We start from the raw sequence: 22,052 nt of genomic DNA on the forward strand, positions 1-22,052 counted from the left end.
TGTGACGAAGCATCGAGCATGTCAATCTTGCAACTCTTTCTCAATACCTGAACAAGTCCTTCCTCCTACAAGCCTGCGTCTAGGCTCTTTTTTTTTTTTTTTTTTTTGAATAACCCATAATCCCCCCTCGACTGCTTGCCCCTATCTCTCACAGCCTCGCCCGGCCTCTCTTCTCTTCATCGCATCATGAACAACACCGACCCATCCCATCGCAAAGCCATCATCGGCAACCCGGAAGGCTCATTCTGGCTCTACGACTCCACTACAGGCTTTGACCTGACTCACCCACCCACCCCAACGTCCTCTAGCCCAACACCCAACTACACCTTCGAAACCACCACACTGCCCATCACCATCGCCTCGTCCAAGTCCGCCCTCGTGATCATCGACATGCAGAACTTCTTCCTGTCCCCTGCCCTCGGCCGCCCCGCGGACTCAAAGGGCCTCGTCGCCCAGCAGCAACTACTCAAACACGCCATCCCCGCTGCCCGCAAGGCCGGCATCCGCATCATCTGGCTGAACTGGGGTCTCACCGACGCCGAAGTCCTCTCCATGCCTCCTTCCACCATCCGAGCTTTCGGCTTCGAAACCGTGCTCGCCTCGCAATTCACCTCCTACGCCCGCGTGTCGGCCGAACAGAAATCCGCGGCCATCGACTCCCACGGCGTTAACGAAGGCTGCCACACCTTTCCGGGCCCGGACGCACAGATCGAAACGTCCGGCAAGAACCCGCGCATCTACAAGGGGCTAGGCACTGATATCGGACCCGTCCATCTCGACGACAACAACACCACCACCACCACCACCACCACTGTCCCCGGCGGCCGCCTCTTGATGCGTGATACCTGGAACGCCGATCTCACGCCCGAGTTGCGCGCCGCGTACGAGGAAGGCCTCCAAGCCTCTCCGGCCGATGTGTGGATCCATAAGAATCGCATGTCCGGCCTTTGGGGCGCAAGCACGCCGTGTACAGAGTTCCTCGAAAGCGAGGGTATCACGACGTTATTGTTCGCCGGCGTGAACACGGATCAGTGCGTGGGTGGAAGTTTGCAGGATGTAAGTTACCCCTTCCACGTGCCCTTCATTTCCTAATCCTTGATCCTTGATCCTTGATCCTTCATCCTCTATATAGCTTCCCATCTCCTGTCTCCGCCCTCCATCGAGGCAAAATAACAATCCGCGGAGCGAGGGGGGGCCGCGCATAAATTGTGGGGAAAAGGACTAACATAGAGCGACGCAGGCGTTTACGAAAGGCTACGATGTGATTCTCTTGTCTGATGGGGCAGGCACGACGTCGCCAGATAGTAGTCAGGAAAGCATCGAGTTCAATTGTGCTAAGACTTGGGGGTTTTGTATGTCGTGCAAGAACTTTGCAGAGGGTGTGGGATTGTGAGAGGGGTTTTGCCCCTTGGATGGTCGTTTTTCGCTTTGAGAAACTTCTGATTCATAAAGCACTGAACTTGAGCGCGCTCTCTCTCTCTCTCTTTCTGTTGCTCAAGACACATGTTCTTCGGATATCAGAGGTATCCGATCATGACCCATATACATATTCCTTTCCATTCCCACCATTCCTTCATCCGGACCGAACCTGTCCAATTTTTCCCTGCACCTGATCGTGTTGTACTATTTCCCTTTCCCGTTTCATATCTTCTTCACCTCCCTTTTTGTCCCTTATTTCTTTGCCCATTTGCTTTCCATCAGAGCTTTCCGCCCAACTTCGGACCGTTCGGCAACGTCAGTGGCACGTTTGGCCTCTGCAGCCCCCTCCTTGGTCTCATCACGCCTCTGAGATAGATTGACCATAAGCCTCTCCTGTCGCTGACCCTCCGTCTTATCTTCGACAACGTCATTGGACTCATCCAGGGCCGTGGCACCCCCATCGTCCCTCTTGTCTTCAACGGGAACCTCGGGACCATTTGGTCCCGTAGCGAGATCACTCCCCTGGCTGTACGCCGGTGTCTCTGTAGTCTCTCTTAGACCAGGGTTTGGAGTGGTGGGGTCTCGGGCGGCATCCTGTTGTGCTCCTGCCCGCTGTCTTCGCCACTCCTCCTCCTCCTTTTGGGTCATCGGCCTCGTCACTATGCCCTCGGCGTTCCTCAGGGGCGCACCGAAAAGGATTCCTCCTCCTTCGCGAGGGAAGGCTAGGTGAGCGGCATTCGTGGTGGGCTCGGGCGATGTCTGATGACCGCCACCATCCCTCAAGAAACTGAGGTTGACTCGTGGTCCAGTGTGACTCTCTTCAAATTTGAAGAGACCCCCTGTCTGGACTTGCTCTCGCCCCTGATCGAGGAAGCCAGGCATAACCATGGGTGAAGACGCGGTCGGAGCGACTGTGCCCTCGAAGTCGGACAAGGAAACCACAGGAATTGTCGATGCGAAGGGTTCTCCCCCAGCAGACGCAGAGCTGGAGGCAGCGGAATGGGCCAGAGAGGCCGCGGCAGCAATGCTAGTCTGGCTGAGATCAGAAAGCTTCCCATTGTCCTTGATGAGTTCGTCCAAACTAGCCTTCTGCGCATCGATAATTTCTTGAAGATTCTCCGTCTTTTCTTTGAGCTGCTCCATTTCGGACAGAGACAGAGTCCGGCGTCGGATGACCTCTTCCTGCTTGTCGAGTTTCTGTTGAAGACCACAATTTGTCTCGTTGAGATCATCGACTATCGACATATAGTCCTTTTCTTGGCTTTCTACCTCCTTCTGAGCTTCGTCACGCGACTTGCAGGCTTCTTCCAATTCGGACTGCTTTTCCTTCAGGCTTGACTCAAGTCCAGCATTGTCGTTTCTGGTTTTTTCGAGCTCTGCGGCTGACTCTTTTTGCGCCTTTATGACTTTCCCTTGATTGGCAACGGTTTCTTGGACTGTCTTCTGCGAGGCTTGTACCTTTTCCAACTCTTTCTGCGCGTCATCTCTCTTTTCCTTGAGCTTGTCGATCCCTTTTCTGAGTGAAGCAACCAGGGAACCCTGCTTTTTCTCTTTGGCTTCTGCTTCTTTCAGCAGGTTCTTGAGATCATCATGTTGCTCTCTCAGTTCCGGTGTGCCTTCATAGCCTTTGAGCTTCTTCTCCAGGTATGCAAGCTCGCTGTCCCTAGCAAGGATTATTTTATCCTGCGATTCGATGACTTCTTCTTTGGTCGAAATCTCGTGACCCTTTTGCTTCAGGAGTTGCGCCTTGGCAGCGATCTCATTGTCTTTCTGTTGGATTTGCGCGTCATAAGCAGCACTTGTCTCGGTCGAATCTCGAACCTGAGACGATAGTCTGGCGAGGGATAAGCGTAGAAAAGCCACCAAAACACTCAACTTCAGGACAGAGTGGTCTGGTTCAGTGTTGACAGCAGCGTCAGATGTGGCGCTGTCAGCAGCAGAAGTATCATCGGAGCCTTCGAGTTGATTTCTTGCCGCGTTGCCCAAGAGTTCTCTGATGAAACCATCCTCGACGGGATTCACCGAGTACGTCTCCTCCAGTGATTCAGTCTCTGGGGCAGAAACTCCTTGCAGGAATGCGGCATAGAACAATCTGAGTAGAGCGATGGAGAGCAATACCACGAGCAGGAGTGGTAGTGGTGATCCGGGCACCTCATAGTAGTAGGGCCCAGAGCTGTAGGCCCGATCCGCTGCGAAAGGTAGCTGGAAGTGACCAGACAAGTACTTGGCGAGCCATCCTAAGTATGGAGACCCAGACCAAGCTTGCCAGTCGTGTGCATGACCGGAACCAGTGTCGAGCAAAGTCGCATCACACTCAATTATGCCTGTCACGAACGCCTGATCGTGCAGATTGAGAGGAATTGTTCTCGATGGATGGATCGACGGCGGAGGCAACCGCAGGAACTCGAGGAGCGGAGAGCCACGGTCAAGCGAGGAGACCGGAGAGAGGAGTTCGGTGGTCAGGGGCATGTGGATGTTCAGCGAGATCCCATCCCCTCGGGAGGTTACTGAGATTAGGCCAGGACGCGGAACGTGGAGGAAGCTGAGGAATTGGTCAAGCCATATGGCAGAGTCGAAAACCGCAGGTGGAGAGAACCCAGTCGCGTCGAGAGGAAGGCTGATAGTTGGTGGTGTTTCAACGCCAACAGCCCACCAAGCCTGAACCCTCAGCCAGATGACTGTCAATAGTAGGAAAGTACCTCCCATGTTGCGAGAATCATGTATAAGGAAGCTGAAGGAATGTCTTGTCGGGGTATCTTGATTATCACCTTGCTGAAGTGGCGGGCAATCACAGATGAGCCGTATTTTTCTATTTATGTTGTACTGAGAGAAGAGACAGGATGGTAGAATTCGCTGAGGAGGATATTTCAAGCAGGCCACGCGAAGTGGAAACGCCGGCAGTCGTTCAGCGAGGCAGGAAAACTGCTGTCTTTGTTCAGTGCAGCAGTCTTTGTTTGAAGGCAGTTCGTTTGAACAAAGCAACAATTGTTGTCAATCCAAACGCTGGCATAGGAGACAAAGCGCGCAAGGCGAGACAAAGGCGGCTGGTTACGCCTGTGGAGACAACAATGAGCCGTGAAGCATGAACTTCTGGACATCATGTTGATTGAAATTCGCAGGCCAGACTGAATTTTCGAAAAGTCCAGCCAAGCCAGCAGCAACTGCGGTGACAAAGGAAGAGAGGCAGTGGCAGTAAACGCAGTGAATACAAGAATTTGAGCGTGATGTGTGGTGGTGAATGGAGCTCTTCCGTCCAGCCTGTCACCACCTCAGTGCAAAGGTGAGATGGGATATTCACTGGTCTGCCTTGGAACTTGGTGTAATGGTGGTAGAGACTTCGAAGATTACCAGACCACAGGACCCAGAGAGTGCAGGATTGGTCATCTGAATGGGGTATCTGATACTGGTACAATAATTGTCGCTGCTACACATAAGCTCTGTCTCTCGAAAGCGCCATTGCTTGACCGTTCCGCAAAAAGCCAGCCAGAAATCCTTGATTGTTCATACAAGCAAACTCCACGACTTGAACATCATTGCCGTGGCATCGTCCCATCGTTGAATATAAAGTCGTTGTAGCCTGTTTGTCCAAACTCTGCCCAATCCCATTCGAATGTCATGGGCATCTGCCACAGATCTTGTGGCACAAAAGGTTGTTGAAAAGAGCCTGCATTGAGGGGTGACATGGTCGCACTAGGCATGTGTCCCATGTCTGGGCTTAAACCAGGTTGACTGAGCAAGTCAGCATAGTCATTGTTTTCGAAGTTGGACATATTGAAGAATGTTTGAGGGTTAGTATTCATGGAAGCGACAGGCGTAGAATGTGTCGCGGGGATAGTGGAAGCAGTCCGAGGAGAGCCACCTGCGCCGCTGGATCTCCTGGAGCCAGGACCTCTTCCATTGATCTGAGCCTGGGCTTGTGCCATAGCTGACTGGTTGACGCGGAGGACCTCTTCTGGCACGAGTCTCCGCTTACGCTTTGACCCCTCCTTCTCAGCCTTATCAATCACAACGCGTGCAATCCGCGCGAATTCCGAACAAACAGTCAACATACGATTCAGAGAACCGGTACCCTCGTCATGGGCGACATTGGTTAAGAAGTTGACAACGAGGTCCATTAGTTTGATGTCAGCTCTGGCGCGAGTGTCTTGAGGATTCTGCAAGATATTGGCGAAGAGTGTGACGAGTGCTGAAACTGGAAAATACAGGATCAACCATACGCAGGCGAAGTCACCCTGTGGAATATATTTGATGAGGTGGATAGAGGCGCGGGCTGCTGAAACACAGAGCGCCGCAGAAGAGAAGACCCTCGGGTTGAGCGGCCTGGCATTAAGCCCTTGGATGGCGTATTCGGACAATCGACTAGTCCAATACCCGTGGTGGACAGACATCCGATGTATTGTGGTCAGACAATTGTAGTATGAGAAATGGAGGACGACGATATGTAGGATAAGTGGTGTGTGGGAGGTTTTGATTTCGTGCTCAGGGCGGAAATCAATTGGAATGCTGTCTTTCCATGCTTCAAGCTCTCTGTCGAGCTCGCCAATGGTGTTGAGCAGTTCACCATCGCTTTGTTTCGAGGCTCGAACGGAGTACAGTTGTCGATAAACTTTGCTGGAAATGATGGCAAACTCGCACATGAGCCGGAAGAGGTTGATCTTGCCTTTTCCATCGGCGAGTGGGACGTTCCCAATATTATCGGGAGGATCCTCGGACGGTAACTCGACATTCATGTCATCATCATCTTGCGCTGGCGGTCGACCTGCTCGCAGACAAGAATCCTTATCCAGTAAATATGCGATCCAGAAAACCCGTTTTCGCTGCTCAGCTTCGATGGGATTTAGGTTGAAGGCTGACCCACGTTTGTGGAGACCAATTGTGTGAGAACATCTGATGGCAGCTGAGATGAGAAAGAAGGAGGGTTGAGGGTTTGGTGTCCCCTGCAGGAACAAAGCCATGCCCAGAAGCGCCTGAACGCTAAGTAAATCGGTGTTGCGCATGGTTAGTTCAGTGATGACTCCCAAGGCGTTCTTCAGGTACAACCAAGCCTTCTGGTCATCTTCTTGTGGAACGACATTGCTCATAACTCTGATGCGATATGCGATGGCAAGCGCCACATTGATGCTAGCCCACCAACCACTACCTTCGTAGGGATCTTTGGAATATTGCTTCTCCACAAGATGCATGAAGGTGGGTTCATGGAACAGCGGGAACATGCAGTTGAAATTCTCGAAGAAGTCCTTGAATAACGACAGGGCTTCCTCTTTCGGGGGCAGCGGCTTGAAGACGCGACGTACAAAGATGTCGCCGAACACTTCAGGTTTCCAATACTGCCATTTGTTGTCATCTTCGTTGACGGCATTCTGGATCGTTTCCTGGAAAGAAGTATCTCCGGTCTTCTCATTGACCCACTCGATACCTTTGCTTGAGAAAATAGAGAACGCAGATGACGATCCTAGTATGTGTTAGTAGTGATCAATCCGACATAGTGCGTCACCTACCGATGTATCTTGTCTCACCGACATTGTTGGTGACCAGGGAGCACATGGCCTCGGAAAGGTTCTCTACCTCCTCCCGAGACTTGTCGCCGTCGACTGTGCTTGGTGTGGTTATGGTGTCACGAGGAGTGTCATGTGAATCTCGAGTAGATCCAGGCCTCGGAGAGCTCTCATGTACTGAAGAACTCCCACCGCTTTTCGGAGGCGCTGGTGATTCGGTTGCCTTGGCACCGTTCTCTTTTGCAGAGGCCTTCTCAGCCAGGCGCTTCTCGAGAGTCCCGAGATCTGTCTTGCCAGCCTCGTCTTCAGACAACAGGCCGGACATGCGCAATAGGGACTCCATTCGGCCGAGTCGATTCTCCAGGCCCTCGATGTACTTGGCACTAGTGACTAGTCAGTTGTGCGACGTTGACGGACTCGAATGGCTGTTGACTGACCCTTTGGGAGGATTTCGCTTCTTCTCCACCTGTGTAAAGATACATTCTGTTTTATAGTTTATGCAGTGACCGCACTTGGGCATCTTTCCATCACACTTGATTTTCTTTTTCCTGCACATATCGCAAGCCTACAATGAGGGTCAGAATGTGTCAACTCTCCTCCACAAACAAGGGTATGGTGACGCACCCTAGCGATACGTCGGCGCTTAGGATCGTTCTCATCCAGTCCTCCATCAGTCAGATCTCCAAAGTATGCACCTGGTGGTAAGGTCGGAGGTATAGGAGTACCGTCGGGGTTGTAGGCACCGAAGATCTGGTGAGGCTGTTGGGGCATGAACTGGGATATGTCATACCCCATACTGTCAATGCTTCCCCGGGGGTCCATTGCGCGGGAGGCGGTACTGCGGAGGGAGGGTTGGTCGTGTCTCTCGGGTTCGTGGCAATCTTGAGGGATGCTCGTGCGGCGGAGGAATGCAGAAGCCCGTCCGATGGTGGCCACGGGGCGGAGAAATCAGGATTTGTAAGCCAATGGCCGCATGTCCGCTGGCGGATGAAGTTGGATTAGTAGTACACGAGCGGCAAGAGTCCAGGTCGTTGCACAAGCACTGTGTTCAATGTTGCGGACTGGCTCCAGGCACAGAGTCAATGCGGAAGAGGAGCGAAGAGTGAATCCAAGAAACGGTACGACGACTATCTCGGTCGAAGCAATCAAAGGTGGTGCGGTCAGGAGTCGGAGGTTTTAGAAATCAGGCAGAGAAAGTGTATCATCTTTATTGTGTAAAGGCAGCAGATGATGGAGTTGGTGGGTGGACAGGCAAGGACAGGCAATGGACAGGGCACTGCAGGGATACGATTTACAACCTCCAACTCCTTGTCTTTTACTGCTTGGGGTTTAGGTCATGACGAGATGGGTCGGAGCCTGAGTCCTGAAACTCGCCGCGGATGGTGCCCCAAGCCTGCACCAGCCCGCCCAAGCCCGCCTAAAATGGCTGAAGAGAGCCATCATGAGCGCCCTCCAGGCACCACCATTTCGTCCATGCGACCACCGTGCCACTTTTTGCTAGGGGCCTACTAGTAGGGACCTCACCTGCACCTGTTGGTTGTTCTATCGGGTTTAACACCTTTCCCCGTCTTGTATCAGGCTTCATTTCCTGCCAAACCGTCGCACTTTTCTTGGTCTCGCTTCTGGCTTGTCCGTCTCAGACGTCCTTTTGGGATGGACCCGTGTTTCACAGGCACCAAACCGGCCAGAGGGCACCAGAATGTCTGGTGAGTCTTCATAGCCTACAGTCCGTCAACACGTGGACATCCATACTACCTCAGCTACCTGGTAGGTTCTGATGGTACGAGTACGTACGTACTGTAGATCCACGGATCCTCCGAAAGAAGAAACGGTGCTCTTTTCTGCAAGACGCACGGAGACTTGCTCCCTCCTAGCCCGTCACCACTCCCACCCGCCTGGCTACAACCCTATCGCATCGTTCTCTTGCTCAAGCACAGTTAGCGCCCATTCCACCGTGCGCTCTCCGCTCACCCTCCGCCCCCAATCAACTCTGACGACTTGAGAAAAATTTCCGCGTATTCGGAGTCGGATTCAATCGTGCCGGCGGCCCCGAGATCTTGTCCCTGTCCCGTCTCATGGCAATTGGCCTTGGCTTACGGGATGGAATCGTGCGTGGTCGTGCCACTCTTGACTTTCTCAACCCGAGTCGGCCGAAAGCGCATGAGCCCTTCGTGATCGTGGTAACCCCTGCGATTGTCCAGTCCATCATCCTGACCAAGCAGTGTTTTTCTGCCCCACGATCGAAGTCCGGTTTCTTACCAATACCCGATTTCTACGAGTAGCCAGGCTCAAAAAGCCGAGAGACTGGCCAAATAGGAACAAGATCTGCTGGTCACTATCGCGGGCAGCTTGGAAAGTGAGTCATTTTCTACCCATCAGTCAGTGTCAGCCAACTGCTTCTGGGACGGCCTAAGAAGCTCTCGGACTTTTGACCAAAGCTGGGGGACAAAGGACTTTGCAGCATTGATGTACGAGTAGTCGTCTAGCTGCCCGCAAGAACGTGTCTGTTCCCCCGGTTCGGGACACGATGTCGGCGATTTTGAAACGCGAGGCTCGAACGGGGACTGAGTGCGTGGAATTCTTTTGTTCATTCGCCCTATTCTGCAGCTTTTCATTCCTTCACGAGCTGCCTGTCTCTGCGAATCAGTTCACTTCTCGTCTTTTCGGCACTACCAGTGCCTTCAATGGCACCATTTACTCTTCCTCCCCAAATCCTGGTGGTGCAAAGTCCTCCTCCTCCTCAGTGAGCACGATTGGCGCACTCGGAGCAGCCACCACCACCATTCCTCCTCCCATCCCTTCATCTGTTCCGGTACTGGCATCCTGCACAATACTCGTTGGAGTTGCCTGTTGAACTTGCTGGACCATGGACGAGCTGGCAGGAACAGGCAGAGCAAGAGCAATAGCAGACTCGACGTCCATTTGGTCGTCGGTGATGATCTCTAGGTCGGACGAACCTTCAGAGAAGCCGTCGTCCACCTCCATGTCCACTTCCTGCTCTTCCTCGGTCGTGGTTTGATCTTCCTGCTCAACAGGGACTGTCGTACCATCGTCCTCTGTCCTCCGAACCCGCTTGGGTAGGATTGTTGGTGTGCTGTCGTCTTCAGCGGCAAGGAGGCCCGGAAAACTGCCCTGAGGCAATGGACACTTTTCGGTACCCGCTCCACGAACATGAGGAGCCAAGATCGTTCGACCTGGACGCGCAACAGCCGGCCCATCCTCCGCACGAGTCGATTGCTCTTCGAATGACCTCGAGCCTCGTTTTCCGAGACCCGATGCCACCGAAGCAGGGCCAGGAGATGAACCAGCGGCGTCCTGTCCTGTTGCAAATCGAACCCGTCGGGGCATTGCCCTGCGGCGGTCCACAAAGATCGAAGTACCCTCATTGGGCACCCTGATGATCGGGCGCAGAACAACCACATTGCTGGTGGTAGGGGAATTGGCAGGCGGAGAGACATCGTCGCCATCGTCGGCGTCCTCGACGGTTGGCTTGGGAGGAGCACGAGGGGCCAAACTGGCAGGTGCAGGCACAGTTGGAGGGGTGGCCGGCGGAGAAGCATCCTCAGTTTGCGTGGCGGCCGACACGCGACCAGCACGTCGTGGGAAGATGATTGTCATGAGGAGCTTCAAGACGTCAAAGAGGGAGAGTCCGGTGACATTCTTGCAGGCGAGCGACAGGTAGGCATATATCTTGATGGTGCCAAAGATGATGATGCAGTAGTCGACGAAGAGGACTGCACGAAAGATTGCCTTGCCCAGGGTCCAGTTGAGTGCTCGGAGAAGGTTGATGAGGAAGATTGACGACTTCAGAAGAGGTCCCTTCGTCGCTTGCTTGCAGACTCTGAAGATCTCGTGGCAGGCGGGTTCGACGATGAAGGTTCGGACGAAGGTGATGCCATTGTGGAAAAGGTCCTTGACAGCCTTGTTGGCTAGGAGAATTCTTTCTGTCACGACGTTCGAGGTACTGTCCCTGGCGATCTTGTTTGAGGGCTCGTCCATGGGGAATGTGACTTCTTTCGTCACGTAAGAGATGACAGTTACTGTGGTTGTGGTTGGTGCTTGAGTCGTGGTAATGGTTGGTTTGAGTGCCCATGAAGACGTGAAATTGCTTTCAATCGTATCCAAGAGGTGTTCGGCCGTTGAAGAAGTGTGTCCATGATGGTACTTGACCATGTGCCATGAGAAGAGACCAAAGACAGAAAGACCAGCGACAGCAAGCTCCACGCTACCAGGCTCGAAGGGGTTTGCGGCCAGCGCAACGCCCGGGGAGAGGAAAGAGATCAGGAAAAGGATGAACACGTTCATGATGAAGGTGTTTCCAGGTGTTCGAATTGTGTCAATGCTGTTTCAAGGTGTGAAGAGTGACTTCTAGTCAAGAAACAGTCTGAAAATGTGTGTTCGAACGTAACCTGAGAGAGGAAAGAAAGAAGGAAGTTACAGTGTGATGGAGAGGTGGTTTTGTACACTGAAGAGTGTGAATGGCTGTATTGACCGAGAATACAACAATAGCAGTCAATACTGCGAAATTCGGGTGAATAGGCCATTGAGTGAGCCAGCGATTGTGGTGTAGAGATTTGTACCGCACCGCTGTGTGGGTGAATGGCATAGTAGGGGGTGACAATAGGCGGCAAGGCTGAGCGTTCAGGGGCCGGGTAAGTTGGCTCAGAAGCCCATTCAGAGCTCATATTGTCGAGCTGCATGGTATTGAGACGATGCCCTTCTCGCTGTGAATGAACCCCTGTAATTCATGAATAGAGCAGCCTGTATCTTCGATGTATTCTACCCCTTTCAGAACATTTGTACAGAATAGGTGTGCGCCCGGCGCAGAACTACTCCAGGCACTCCAGGCAAAGTCCATTGGCCACGATGCCCACGACTGCGCAGTTCGATCGGCATGACGTCGCTGGCTTGGGGGTGCTGCAGGGATCAGGATACCTCGAAATCCTCTTGACAAAGGCCGACTACATACGGAAACTCAGCACCAAAACCGGTTTTGAAGCCTTGCCGAAGTTCGTGAGCAAGAATACTACGGATAGTGACCTAGGTATATCACGTATATACACATCTTCCTCCAAGAGCTCAAGAGCCTCGATACTTTTCATTCAACTCGCGATCCTTTTCTACGTCATAAATCGTATCTCACATCTCAGTGGACTTGACGTCGTCTATAAAACAATATCTGCTCTACAGCAGTAATCCCACGATGTCCGACGACGCAGGATTTTTCAAAAAGACCTCCGAGGCTGCCGCTAATGCCGGAGCCTCGTTTGCGGGCGCCATATCAGGCGGTCTCAGCCTAGGCGCGAACGCCAGCCAGAAGAAAACGACTACCACGAGGACGACAGTGCCAGCGAATTCATCAGGTCAGCAGCCACACATCATGAATGGCGCTGGACAGCCGGCGCAGGGGCGGATCACGAGCGAGAGTGTCGGCGAGCGGAAGAAGCTCACCCAGAAGGAGGCCGACGCCCTGTATTCTGAGAGAATGGAGGACGAGTATGCCAAACGTGAAGGCGGGGCCTGAAATGTATTCGACTCGTTAATTGCCCATGCTGTCGTTGAATAGGAAAGGAGCTGTTTGGAGTGTTGGAAGTGAGATAGTACTGCTGAATGCTGGAGTCACGAAGAGCTGCACGAAAGCCGCTTTGAGGACCTGATCTCTTTCACAGGTTGCCCGGAGATATTGACATGATGGATGCCATTGAGATGGAAATCTACGATGGTATGCCCATGGCGATTACTAGTATCCAGGCGATGAGAATGATATGAACATGTCCATTTCACGCGAGACAGTGACTATGACGTCGTCTTTTGATTTTCTTCGGTGATTTTTGTATCTGTTCCTCATCGCCTTCCTACCACGTACCTCGGGCAGTCGCGTGAGAGGTGATTAAATATCCTCTAACTGCTACGTACATGCGACACTGAACTTGAATCCGGATTCACAGTGCCCGAGATGGCGCCAAACCTCACGAAAGCCCTCTCCCTCATCGACGCCGCCCACGCCGAAGACCCCAACAAAATCACTGTCAACGACACCTCAATCCCCTACGAGCTCCACTACGCTGAGAAGATGACCAAGTTTCTGTCTCTTCACACCGCAGACCCCTCCCCTCTAGTCCAGACGGCAGCTCGAGCGCAACACTTCCGCCGCTGGGAAGTTCCTCGCGACTCCTACCCGCGCACGAGACCAGGCTACTTCGCCTGGCGCACATTCCTGAAAAAGCGCCAGGCCGAGCAAGTCAAGCAGATATGCCTTGAGTGTGACTACACGCCCGAAGAAGCGGACAAAGTAGCTGCGCTAATTGCAAAGGAAGATCTTAAGAAGGGCGAAGGCAAGGGCGATCCGGACGCGCAGATCATCGAAGACGTTGCGTGTCTGGTCTTTCTGGATGATCAGTTCGACGAGTTCGAAAAGGGGCACGACGAAGACAAGATCATAAGTATACTGCAAAAGACGTGGGTCAAAATGGGGGAACGAGGGCATGAACTGGCATTAGCTATGGATTTGAGTCCAAGGGCGAAAGAGATGGTCGGAAAGGCGCTCTCAGGTTGAGCCTTTGATTGATCCAGCTCTCAGGCCTCATATTCGACGAAACGAGATTTCTGATGCACACCGATAAGGCTGGTCACCAGAACCAGATATGTTCCGCCAGTCGGATGCAAGTCCAAATCCATCACGCTGAATTCGCATTTATAGAAGAGAAGAGCAGTGCAGAACTTGCCCGCTTCCAGGGAAAGAATTATACAGACACACGGTGCAATCGCTGATGTGGTTGCGGAGGTATCATGGCGAATCTCAGCAATGCTGACTCCTGCAGTACATCACCATCGGACGGAGATAGCTGGAGATATCGCTGCCGGACTCAAGATACCAAAGGAGTTACTGCCTTCCATGCAAGGCGAATGTCCCGAGTTTTATCTTCAAGGCCACTGGTTTGCGGACGTGGCGCCTCTCTCATTACTGGCGCGAACATCAGAGGCTGCATTTGTCTTGCCGAGCCGACTTGGGAGTAAACGCCAGAGGACTCAACGGGTATCCTGCTCCGCGGACATGGGCGGATTACCAATTTGTCCGTACCCAGACTAAGAACGATCGCTGGCATGGATTTTGACCTGCGCCATCGCAGGGGCTGTTCTGGCCAGCTGCAAATCGGGACACAGAACGGAAGGCAACGACGGGCCTGCAAGCCTATGATATTCCACTGAATCCGGCAAGAATGCTATGTACAAATCTACACTACATTGAGTGGCTCACTGCATGATTTTTTTCTCTTGAAGCACCTGCCTCGTGGATGCCGCAAAAATACTTACGAGCTCATGCACCTCTTGCTCGCTGATAATGAAGGGCGGCGCAAACAGAATCGCATCCACGGCCGCAGAACACAGGTACACGGCTGCCCCATTTGCAAGACAGGTGCTCGCCACATCCGCGGCAATGCGGTTACCAGGCTGCGTCGCAAACTCGACGGCTTTGAACAGACCAAGGCCCTTGATCTCCTTCAGGTTGGGTACTTGTTTTCGAAGCTCCTCCTCCAGGAGATCTCCCATCGCTCTTACGTTTGCAAGCAAATCGTCCTTGACGATTGTCTGCTGTGTCGCTAAGGCTGCGGCGCACCCAATTGAGTGGCCCTGATACGTATGTCCGCTCACAAAAGGGTGCTGGGCCTGCGAAGCTTGCATGACTTGATGGACCTTGTGGCCGACCAAGATCGCGGAGATTGGTTGGTAACCTGCTCCCAATCCTTTCCCAATCGTCTGCAAGTCAGGCGCCGCATTACCCAGTGACTGCCAGGCGTGCAGAGTCCCGGCCCTCCCCATGCCACACATGACCTCGCCGTAAATCAGCAGGGCGCCGTGCTTATCACACAACTGTCTCAGCCGCATGAGATACCCTTTTGCAGCTGGCACGGCACCGAGCGTCGCCCAACCCATCGTCTCTATCAACACGGCCGCGACAGACGACGAGCCCAGCTTCTCGAACATGTCCTCGTACTCCTGGAGGAGACGATTGACGTAGGCTTTTTCATCTTCGCCGTCCTTGGCATCCCGCGAGAAAAAGCAAGGAGAGACGTGGTGGAAAGCCGAAGACAAGAGCGGCTCGAATGTCTGTCGTCTCGGCGGATTAAAGCCTGCGGAAAGCGCCCCAAGTGTGTTGCCATGGTAAGCGTACTGTCGGCAAATGAAGTTTACTCGTTTCGTTTCGCCTCGCGATACGTGGTACTGGCGCGTTATCTTGATGGCCGACCCGACTGCTTCCGAGCCAGAGCTAAGGAACATGACTTTGGTGAACGCATTGGCGCTTTCGTCGATGAGCAGCCGAGCAAGCTCCTCTGCTGGGTCGCTCGTGAAGAACGACGTATGTGCGAAGGCCATCTTGCGGGCTTGGTCGACGATGGCTTCGATCACGCCTTTGTGTCCGTGGCCCAGACAGGAGACTGCCGAGCCGCTGCTGCGGTCGACCGTTCGGGAACCATCGGGGTGGACGATGTAGACACCGTCGCCGCCAGACGCGGTGTCGTAGTTTTTGTTGAGGGACCGGTGGAAGATGGCCGTTGGCTGTGGTGAGGCAATCATGTTGACTTCTGACGCTTTGGTAGCCTTCGTTCTCGGGTATCAGGATCGCAACTATCTTGAATTATAACCAAGGCAGTACGCTCAGTGAGTTTCAAGGGCCAAAAGTGAAATGTTTCATAGCACGGTTGCTCTCGTAAATAGTTGTTTAGTCGGTTCTATGGCTGGATTTTGTGCAGCCGTTATGAGACAAGCAACCAGCCCAGGCAAACGAATGCATGCTCTACCTCGGACTTTGCACTGTTGCGTCCACAGGAAGATACCGGGAACGCGCACATATCAAGAAGCAGTGTGGTTGGCTGGCATCATCTGGTCTTCAGTCGGCCTGATCCGAACATGGTCGCAAGGACCGCCGTGTCGCAGCTGAACCATGTCTATCAAACAGCCCTACGAGATTCCAGTCACAGAGCCGAGCAAGCACAGCATGAAGGAGTCCCAGTTGCACGACCCGGACACCGTGGCCATTGGCGAAGGCGAAGAGATCGGAAAAGTCGATGCCACGCGCCAGGGTGTCTCCGGCCAAGCCGCCGCCGAGGGTGGCAAGCAGTACCGTGTCCTGGGTAGATGGAAGACGGCCTTCGTCTTCATCCATACCGAGATCGGAATCGGCATCCTCAGCTTGCCGTCGGTATTGAAGAAGCTGGGGCTTATTCCGGGACTCATTGCCATCTTGTTGATCGGGCTCCTCGCCACCTACACGGCATACCTCTACCTCATCTTCTGGCGAAAGTATCAACACGTTGACAACCTCCCCGATGCCATGCGAGTGCTTGGTGGAAAGCCATGGGCCATTGTCGGCGGCATCGCCTTGATGATCAACTTCATACTGTACCTATTCCTCGGCGGCCCACCAAACTCGATAGATTCATGACCCGGTTGAAAGAGGCAGAAGGCCAGCAGAGGGCTTACTGAACTCTTCCCTGCTGCTCTCTTGGGTGCCTGAGTCCAAGGTTGCTATTTGAACGTGACAACCAGATGGCAAACTTGATCAGTCGGGCAGAAAGCGATACATGGACAAGGCTGAAAGCAACTCCCAGGAGTATCATCAGCAGTCAACTTGTTGCTCACTCTGAAGTCCCTCCGTCTTCATCTTCATCTTTCTTCGTCCTAACTACTACCTTCTGGGCACCTTCATTTCTGCTCTTCCGCCCTCTGCCTCTCAACCTCATCCGCAAATGCCCCCAGCGTGGCAAACTTCCATCCATACCCGACTTCTCCCCGTTGATGAATGCCCTCGATCCCACCACCACTGCCCATGCCAGCTCCTTTCCTATTGATCCAGACACTGCTCAAGCCCATCTTCTTCGCCGGCACATGGTCGTGGAAAATGCTCTGCGCGACATGCAGAATCTCATCCTTCTCCACGCCCGCGTCTTCCTTCACATGCTTGAGCAGGTACTCAAAGTTCCTCAGGTCCGGCTTGTAACTGCCAATGTCCTGCGCCGTGTAGACGCGGAAGAAATCGACCCCGCTCAGCGGGCCGGCGCACGTCTTGCTGAAACTGTCCCTGTCGACATTACTCACGGGGATTAATTTGTAGTACTTGGACAACCGCTTGCACGCGTCGACGGTGTCGGGAAATGCAGGCCACAAACCGACACTGTCGCCGAATTGTTGCGCCTCTTTCTCCACCACCTCGCTGTTGTCCTGCACACCGAATTCAGAAGCTAGCTTGAGATACGATTCTCGCAGGACTTGGCTGTACTTCATGCTGGGATTGCCGGCCTGGATTTGTGCCTCGAATTCGTTGAATTTCTCGGCCAGCTTGACTCGTCCTTGGCCGGATTCGCTGGTTCTGTAAATGCTGTGCGAAGAGTCTGCTGGAATCCGAGCGACGAGTGGTTGAAGGCCGTCGATAATGCCAGTCTCCCAATCGACCAGGGTCCCGTAGATATCATAAGTTATGACTTTGAATGCCGAAAACGGCCTGCGAGGCACCGTCGGCTCTGGCATTGGCAGTTCATCAGACATCTTGCTGTATTGTGGCTTTGTGATAGCTTCGTATGTGGTGGTACCGCCGTGAATAGTATGGATACCTAGGTAGGTAGGGTTGAAATCTCGAAAATATCTGGTCAATCTTGGAATCAGAATTTAGAACCACAATTACTGGGCGACTCAATTCTCGGAACCAAAAGGTAATTAATACTTGAATGTGTCTCATTCATCTACCGTCATTAATTCGTACAAGGCACGCCTTGGACCGGCTGCCAAAGGGCGTGGAGGTTTTAGAAGGCCGTAGCAACTTAGGTAAATGCCTTGCGCCACATCACCAAAATGGGTGAACTCCCCAATAACAATAAAAGGTTGCAATACGCCCAGCCCAATCGACTCGCAAGTCGCAACGCGAACTTCGAAGGACTTCATTATCAATCCTCAATCGTGGACAACAATATCATTCAACGCCCTTGCATCGTTTGGCAAGCCTCCCCTTGCTGACTGACCCTTTTCCTGTTGTATCTATCCTTAGGGTATCTTATAAAAACTTGGTTGGTTGGCGCAAAAATATAGCATAAAAATGTGCAATGCCATTCTCAGACACCACTTGGTCGGGGTAGAGTCGATAAAGCAGACAGTCGAGCCTGATCTCTACGGGCTTTAGCCCGTTTCTGCAATTCACGGCACCTTGCGCAGGTTGCGAGTATCCTTGTGTTATGTGTCGACCGAAATTCATCGATAGACTGGGTCCGGCGGCATTTGGTGCATTTTTTGTGTTGGCCTCGGCCAGGGCTAGCTGGAGAAACGGTCTCCCGGCGCATCTAACGTTCCTGATACTGCCCGTAGGCGACAGGTGTTCCGATCAAATCCTGTTCGACGTTAGCCGCGGCAGCTTTCAGGAACCCATCATGGTCATCACCTTCTTGCGTTTCCTTTGTCCTCCATACTCGTCTCCATCACCATCTTCTGGGTCGGAATAGCCTTCACCATATCCAACGAAACTGTCATCACCATAACTTCGCTTCTTGCCACGGGTCTGACGTTTTGCGTCTGTCGTTTGTTGTGCGGGTTGTCGAGGAATTCCGTTAGTGACATGCATTGGTGTTGGCTGATGAGCCTTTTGCTGTGGTGGCAGTACGTTCGGCTTCGGTTTGTCGAACCCTAGAACGTCCTCCCAGTGTGCGTTGTTCCTGACGGTTCCTGGTTGCATTTGCATTGCCTTTTGCAATTTCGCCCTGAAATCGGTGGTCACTTCAATTTTCGACTTGGCATGCTCTGCATTCCATTGCTCTTCTGGTTGTAGCCCCCATGCTGATGAACCGGCCATGCGCCGCAGCGGTCCAGGTTGGTCTTCTTCGATATTGCGCTCTCCCTTGACAGGCTTGTTCCGACCAGCCAGAGCAAAGTTCTTAATCTGCCCTTCGTAAGACTTCCGAAGTTTGTTGATCTTCTCGCCAGTCCTAGGGTCAGTGCGGGCTACACTCCGTAGTAACGGGCCTAGGCCGTATGATGCCAGTAAATGTTGTTGCGGATTCGGTCTTTGGCGCTCGACTTCTGTAGTCAACAATGTTAATAAATCTGCAAACCTGACCTCTTAGTGGCAAGCTTGAGGAGAGCCTTACTGGATCGACAAGAAAGAAAGGCTTCACCCATATCTTCCTGTAACTGCTCCAGGGTCGTCTCGTCCGCCACAGAACCACCAGCAGGCTTTGCGACCTGCGCATCCGCGTCTCCGCCAGCGTCCAAATCCATATCATCATGCCGATCGTGATTTGTGGCCCTCGGGAATGGTTCTACCTTCATCCTATCTTCATCCTTTTCGGTATCCAGCCTTGGTCGCTTGTCGCGATGCTGATCAGCGTCTTCAGCCATATCAAGTCCGGGAATGCCCGTCACGCTATGCGCAGGCGTCGGTAGTGAGTGGGTTATCTGAGAGGAAGATGGCTGTGAGTGCGAAGCGGCGCTCGTCGGCGAGCGTGGAGACGAGCGACCCGAAACCTCGTCGGTATGCTGGTTATGTCCATAAGGAGGTACATAGCTCTTCGTTGCGACTGACATCAAAGAAGGAGAAATCGGGGATTGCGGGAGGTTGTCAGAGAAGCGACGGCGCTTTAGACCCGAATCAGGCGGAGAAGTTGGCGAAGGTGGGATCGCGGTAGGTCTCGAGGTATAGGACATGAAAGTCGACGCAGCGTGTCCTTCGCAGTGGCGTGCGCACCACTGTCGAGCGCGGCCTTGTCGCCAGCCAAAGTTCTGTTACTTGTGGCGGGTTATTCCCCGTCTGGCTGTCTTGCTCCTTCCAGGGTGGGGCGTCAGTTGATCCTCGATTCGATCGGTCGTGAGGCGGCTTCAGTGAAAGAGCGAAGACGTTGGCGAAGAAAGCACTTTGTGGGCTGGACAAAGGAACTGTTCGCGGCGACAAATGTTGGGTAACAATGGCGAGTGGAAGGATTGTTGGCGATATTGAAAGAGTGAGAGTCTGCTGAGAAAGAGCGCAGCCCAAACCAAATCGAATCGATCAACCTTCAAGCCCGATCAAGTGTCACGTGAGAGACACTGGTCACGTGGTAGTGCTGAAACCGAACGTCATCTCGGAGTGAGTGATCGAACGGCAAGACGATAATCGCCATTGACCATGTGTACATAGTATGAGTTGGGCTCTGAGAGTTGTTCATTTCCAATCTGCAGTCCTTGTTTTGGGACATCAGCCAGTGGGATGGATTACGCGTCAGGAAAGGAGACTAGATAATTATATCAAGGGTTTGATCAGTGATGAGCAACGCTGATAGAAACACTTTACTTTCAGTACAGAATGAACATCTTTCTTGACTGTGAAGAGTATGCATGGATTTCATGACCAAAAACATTGTGGCACGATCTCTGGTCTCCTCTAGCACCCTACCATCCAGGGCCCAGTTCAGGTCGTGCTTGGTCGAAGCTCGATATCATCACTGGCCGGAAATGGTCGACGTCTCCTGGCCATTCAATCCATTGCCGTATCTATTCAACGCCGCAAAAATGCTTTTGAAACCCTGAACGCCGTCTAATGCCGTGGATCTCTGCGGATAATAGAGACCATCTTCTTCTTTCATCTTCGGAACCTCATAACTCGTCACGTCATGCCGTGTGTATTGGTTTACTGGGTCTGGCATTGAGCTTGTTGAGGACCCTCGTCATCCTCCCAGGCGTTATGGGCTTCTTGACCACCAATGTCATCAATATCAGCGATCTCGAACGGAACTTCATCAGTCTCTTCCGCTTCGATGGCTGGAGGCGGTCCGGGGAGCAACTTTCGCAAACCCTCGAGAGCAGCTGGATCAGTGAAATAGCCATCTTCAGGGAATAGCACTTCGACAACCAAGAACAGATCTCCCTTTGCGTCGCTTTTCTTCAATGGCATACCCTCACCAGGGACTTTGAGAACTTCACCCGGTCGAAGGACTTGGCCCGGGAGCTGGGGATGATGCAGCTCGATACCACGGCCATCAAGGTGCTTGATGACGACGCGGTGGAAACCCGTCAAGGCCTCTGCGAGACTGATCTCCAGCTTAGCAGAGAGATCATTTCCGGTACGTTGAAAGGTATCGTGCGGCTGCTCGACGAGATGGAAGATGATGTCTCCCGTCTCTTCAGCACCAGGGACCTGATCGGCTTCCCCTTCCAGTCTGATCTGATCACCTTCTTTCGCACCCCGAGGAATGTAGAGTTCAAGCTGCTTCCTCTCTTCCGTGACTTTCTTGCCCTTGCACTTCTTACATTTGTCCTTTGGATTCCAGACCTCACCCGTCCCTTCACATGCCCCACATTCGACCATACGCTGAGTCAACATGCCGGGTCCAACCTGGCTCAAAATCTGCCTGACACCTTGACCTTTGCAAGAAGAGCATTCCTTGGGCTTAGCCTTGTCCACGCCACCACTGCCACTGCACTTGGAACAAATGACACTTTTCGTGCTGGAAAATTTGACCGTCTTTCCCTTGTACAGATCTTCTAGAGTGACTTCGTATTTCTGATTCTCATCCGGGCTTCGTCGCATCTTCCTGCGGCCCATACCGGGCATACCGCCCATACCGCCCATGCCAGGGATACCGCCGCCCATGCCGAACATGTTTAGGATGTCTTCCATGTTGACCTCCGCACCCGCTCCACCTCCTCCACCATTGAAGGCCGCCATCCCTTGTGCATCGTAAAGATGTCGCTTTTCGTCGTCGTAGAGGATTTCGTAGGCTTGGCTAGCGGCCTTGAAGCGAGCTTCAGCCTCTTCTCGCTCCTCGGGCGGGACTTTGTCAGGATGGTTTGCGAGCGCCTGCTTCCGGTAGGCTTTTCTGATGTCTGCCTGCGAGGCATCTTTGGGGACGCCGAGGATTTCGTAGAGGTCGATATCCTCGGGCGATTGCGGTGCGCCGTTCATCGTTGGATTTGCGAGTTTGCAACGTATTTCCAGGCGTGCGTAGGGCAGGAGAAATTGGTAAGAAAAGTTCGGTGCCGATTTAGTTGGAAAAAATAGAGTATTGTATGGAGTCACTGTCAAGCTGTGTAAGCTGATCTTCACTGCGGAACCAGTTTGCCGCTAGCCAGTTGCTTGAATATTCTCGTGTCTTCGGCCCCTTCTTACCACATTCTTTGCAA

General features: G+C 52.9%; 12 protein-coding genes across 13 annotated transcripts; 5 read left to right on the forward strand and 7 right to left on the reverse strand.

The window, feature by feature from the left end:
- The first annotated feature begins 88 nt into the window (after positions 1–88).
- On the forward strand, positions 89–1,539 carry PV05_05937 (uncharacterized protein). Its single transcript, XM_013462514.1, has 2 exons — positions 89–1,056; positions 1,241–1,539. Exons 1-2 carry the CDS (start codon positions 187–189, stop codon positions 1,391–1,393), a joined length of 1,023 nt encoding a protein of 340 aa, XP_013317968.1. The 5' UTR covers positions 89–186; the 3' UTR covers positions 1,394–1,539.
- A 132-nt stretch (positions 1,540–1,671) lies between these two features.
- On the reverse strand, positions 1,672–4,125 carry PV05_05938 (uncharacterized protein; the record flags this gene model as incomplete). The annotated part of the gene is made up of 1 exon (XM_013462515.1): positions 1,672–4,125. The coding sequence occupies one exon, from the start codon at positions 4,123–4,125 to the stop codon at positions 1,672–1,674; it is 2,454 nt and encodes an 817-aa protein (XP_013317969.1).
- Positions 4,126–4,949: 824 nt separating this feature from the next.
- PV05_05939 (uncharacterized protein) lies at positions 4,950–7,736 on the reverse strand (the record flags this gene model as incomplete). The annotated part of the gene is made up of 4 exons (XM_013462516.1): positions 4,950–6,871; positions 6,918–7,297; positions 7,352–7,479; positions 7,539–7,736. The coding sequence occupies 4 exons, from the start codon at positions 7,734–7,736 to the stop codon at positions 4,950–4,952; spliced, it is 2,628 nt and encodes an 875-aa protein (XP_013317970.1).
- Positions 7,737–9,065: 1,329 nt separating this feature from the next.
- On the forward strand, positions 9,066–11,697 carry PV05_05940 (uncharacterized protein). The gene has a single exon (XM_013462517.1). The coding sequence runs from the start codon at positions 9,442–9,444 to the stop codon at positions 9,766–9,768; it is 327 nt and encodes a 108-aa protein (XP_013317971.1). The 5' UTR covers positions 9,066–9,441; the 3' UTR covers positions 9,769–11,697.
- PV05_05941 (uncharacterized protein) lies at positions 9,609–11,599 on the reverse strand (the record flags this gene model as incomplete). Its single annotated transcript, XM_013462518.1, has 2 exons — positions 9,609–11,256; positions 11,379–11,599. The coding sequence occupies 2 exons, from the start codon at positions 11,597–11,599 to the stop codon at positions 9,609–9,611; spliced, it is 1,869 nt and encodes a 622-aa protein (XP_013317972.1).
- Positions 11,698–11,844: 147 nt separating the features above from the next.
- PV05_05942 (uncharacterized protein) lies at positions 11,845–12,701 on the forward strand. The gene has a single exon (XM_013462519.1). The coding sequence runs from the start codon at positions 12,118–12,120 to the stop codon at positions 12,436–12,438; it is 321 nt and encodes a 106-aa protein (XP_013317973.1). The 5' UTR covers positions 11,845–12,117; the 3' UTR covers positions 12,439–12,701.
- Positions 12,702–12,870: 169 nt separating this feature from the next.
- PV05_05943 (uncharacterized protein) lies at positions 12,871–13,470 on the forward strand (the record flags this gene model as incomplete). Its single annotated transcript, XM_013462520.1, has 1 exon — positions 12,871–13,470. One exon carries the CDS (start codon positions 12,871–12,873, stop codon positions 13,468–13,470), a length of 600 nt encoding a protein of 199 aa, XP_013317974.1.
- A 698-nt stretch (positions 13,471–14,168) lies between these two features.
- Positions 14,169–15,491, reverse strand: PV05_05944 (uncharacterized protein; the record flags this gene model as incomplete). The annotated part of the gene is made up of 1 exon (XM_013462521.1): positions 14,169–15,491. One exon carries the CDS (start codon positions 15,489–15,491, stop codon positions 14,169–14,171), a length of 1,323 nt encoding a protein of 440 aa, XP_013317975.1.
- A 367-nt stretch (positions 15,492–15,858) lies between these two features.
- PV05_05945 (uncharacterized protein) lies at positions 15,859–16,438 on the forward strand (the record flags this gene model as incomplete). Its single annotated transcript, XM_013462522.1, has 1 exon — positions 15,859–16,438. One exon carries the CDS (start codon positions 15,859–15,861, stop codon positions 16,357–16,359), a length of 501 nt encoding a protein of 166 aa, XP_013317976.1. The 3' UTR covers positions 16,360–16,438.
- On the reverse strand, positions 16,176–17,613 carry PV05_05946 (haloacid dehalogenase, type II). The gene has a single exon (XM_013462523.1). The coding sequence runs from the start codon at positions 17,457–17,459 to the stop codon at positions 16,620–16,622; it is 840 nt and encodes a 279-aa protein (XP_013317977.1). The 5' UTR covers positions 17,460–17,613; the 3' UTR covers positions 16,176–16,619.
- Positions 17,614–17,627: 14 nt separating this feature from the next.
- Positions 17,628–19,908, reverse strand: PV05_05947. 2 transcript variants are annotated; one of them, XM_013462524.1, is made up of 3 exons: positions 19,046–19,908; positions 18,343–18,977; positions 17,628–18,292 (listed from the first exon to the last, which is right to left on the reverse strand). In XM_013462524.1, exons 1-3 carry the CDS (start codon positions 19,599–19,601, stop codon positions 18,245–18,247), a joined length of 1,239 nt encoding a protein of 412 aa, XP_013317978.1. In that variant the 5' UTR covers positions 19,602–19,908; the 3' UTR covers positions 17,628–18,244. The 2 variants fall into 2 exon arrangements, with proteins under 2 accessions (XP_013317978.1, XP_013317979.1); XM_013462525.1 differs by having other exon boundaries at positions 17,628–18,977.
- A 241-nt stretch (positions 19,909–20,149) lies between these two features.
- PV05_05948 (uncharacterized protein) lies at positions 20,150–21,922 on the reverse strand. Its single transcript, XM_013462526.1, has one exon. It carries the CDS (start codon positions 21,832–21,834, stop codon positions 20,560–20,562), a length of 1,275 nt encoding a protein of 424 aa, XP_013317980.1. The 5' UTR covers positions 21,835–21,922; the 3' UTR covers positions 20,150–20,559.
- Between the last annotated feature and the right edge of the window lie 130 nt (positions 21,923–22,052).

This window comes from Exophiala xenobiotica, assembly GCF_000835505.1.
Source record: "Exophiala xenobiotica strain CBS 118157 unplaced genomic scaffold supercont1.3, whole genome shotgun sequence".
NCBI lineage: Eukaryota > Fungi > Ascomycota > Eurotiomycetes > Chaetothyriales > Herpotrichiellaceae > Exophiala > Exophiala xenobiotica.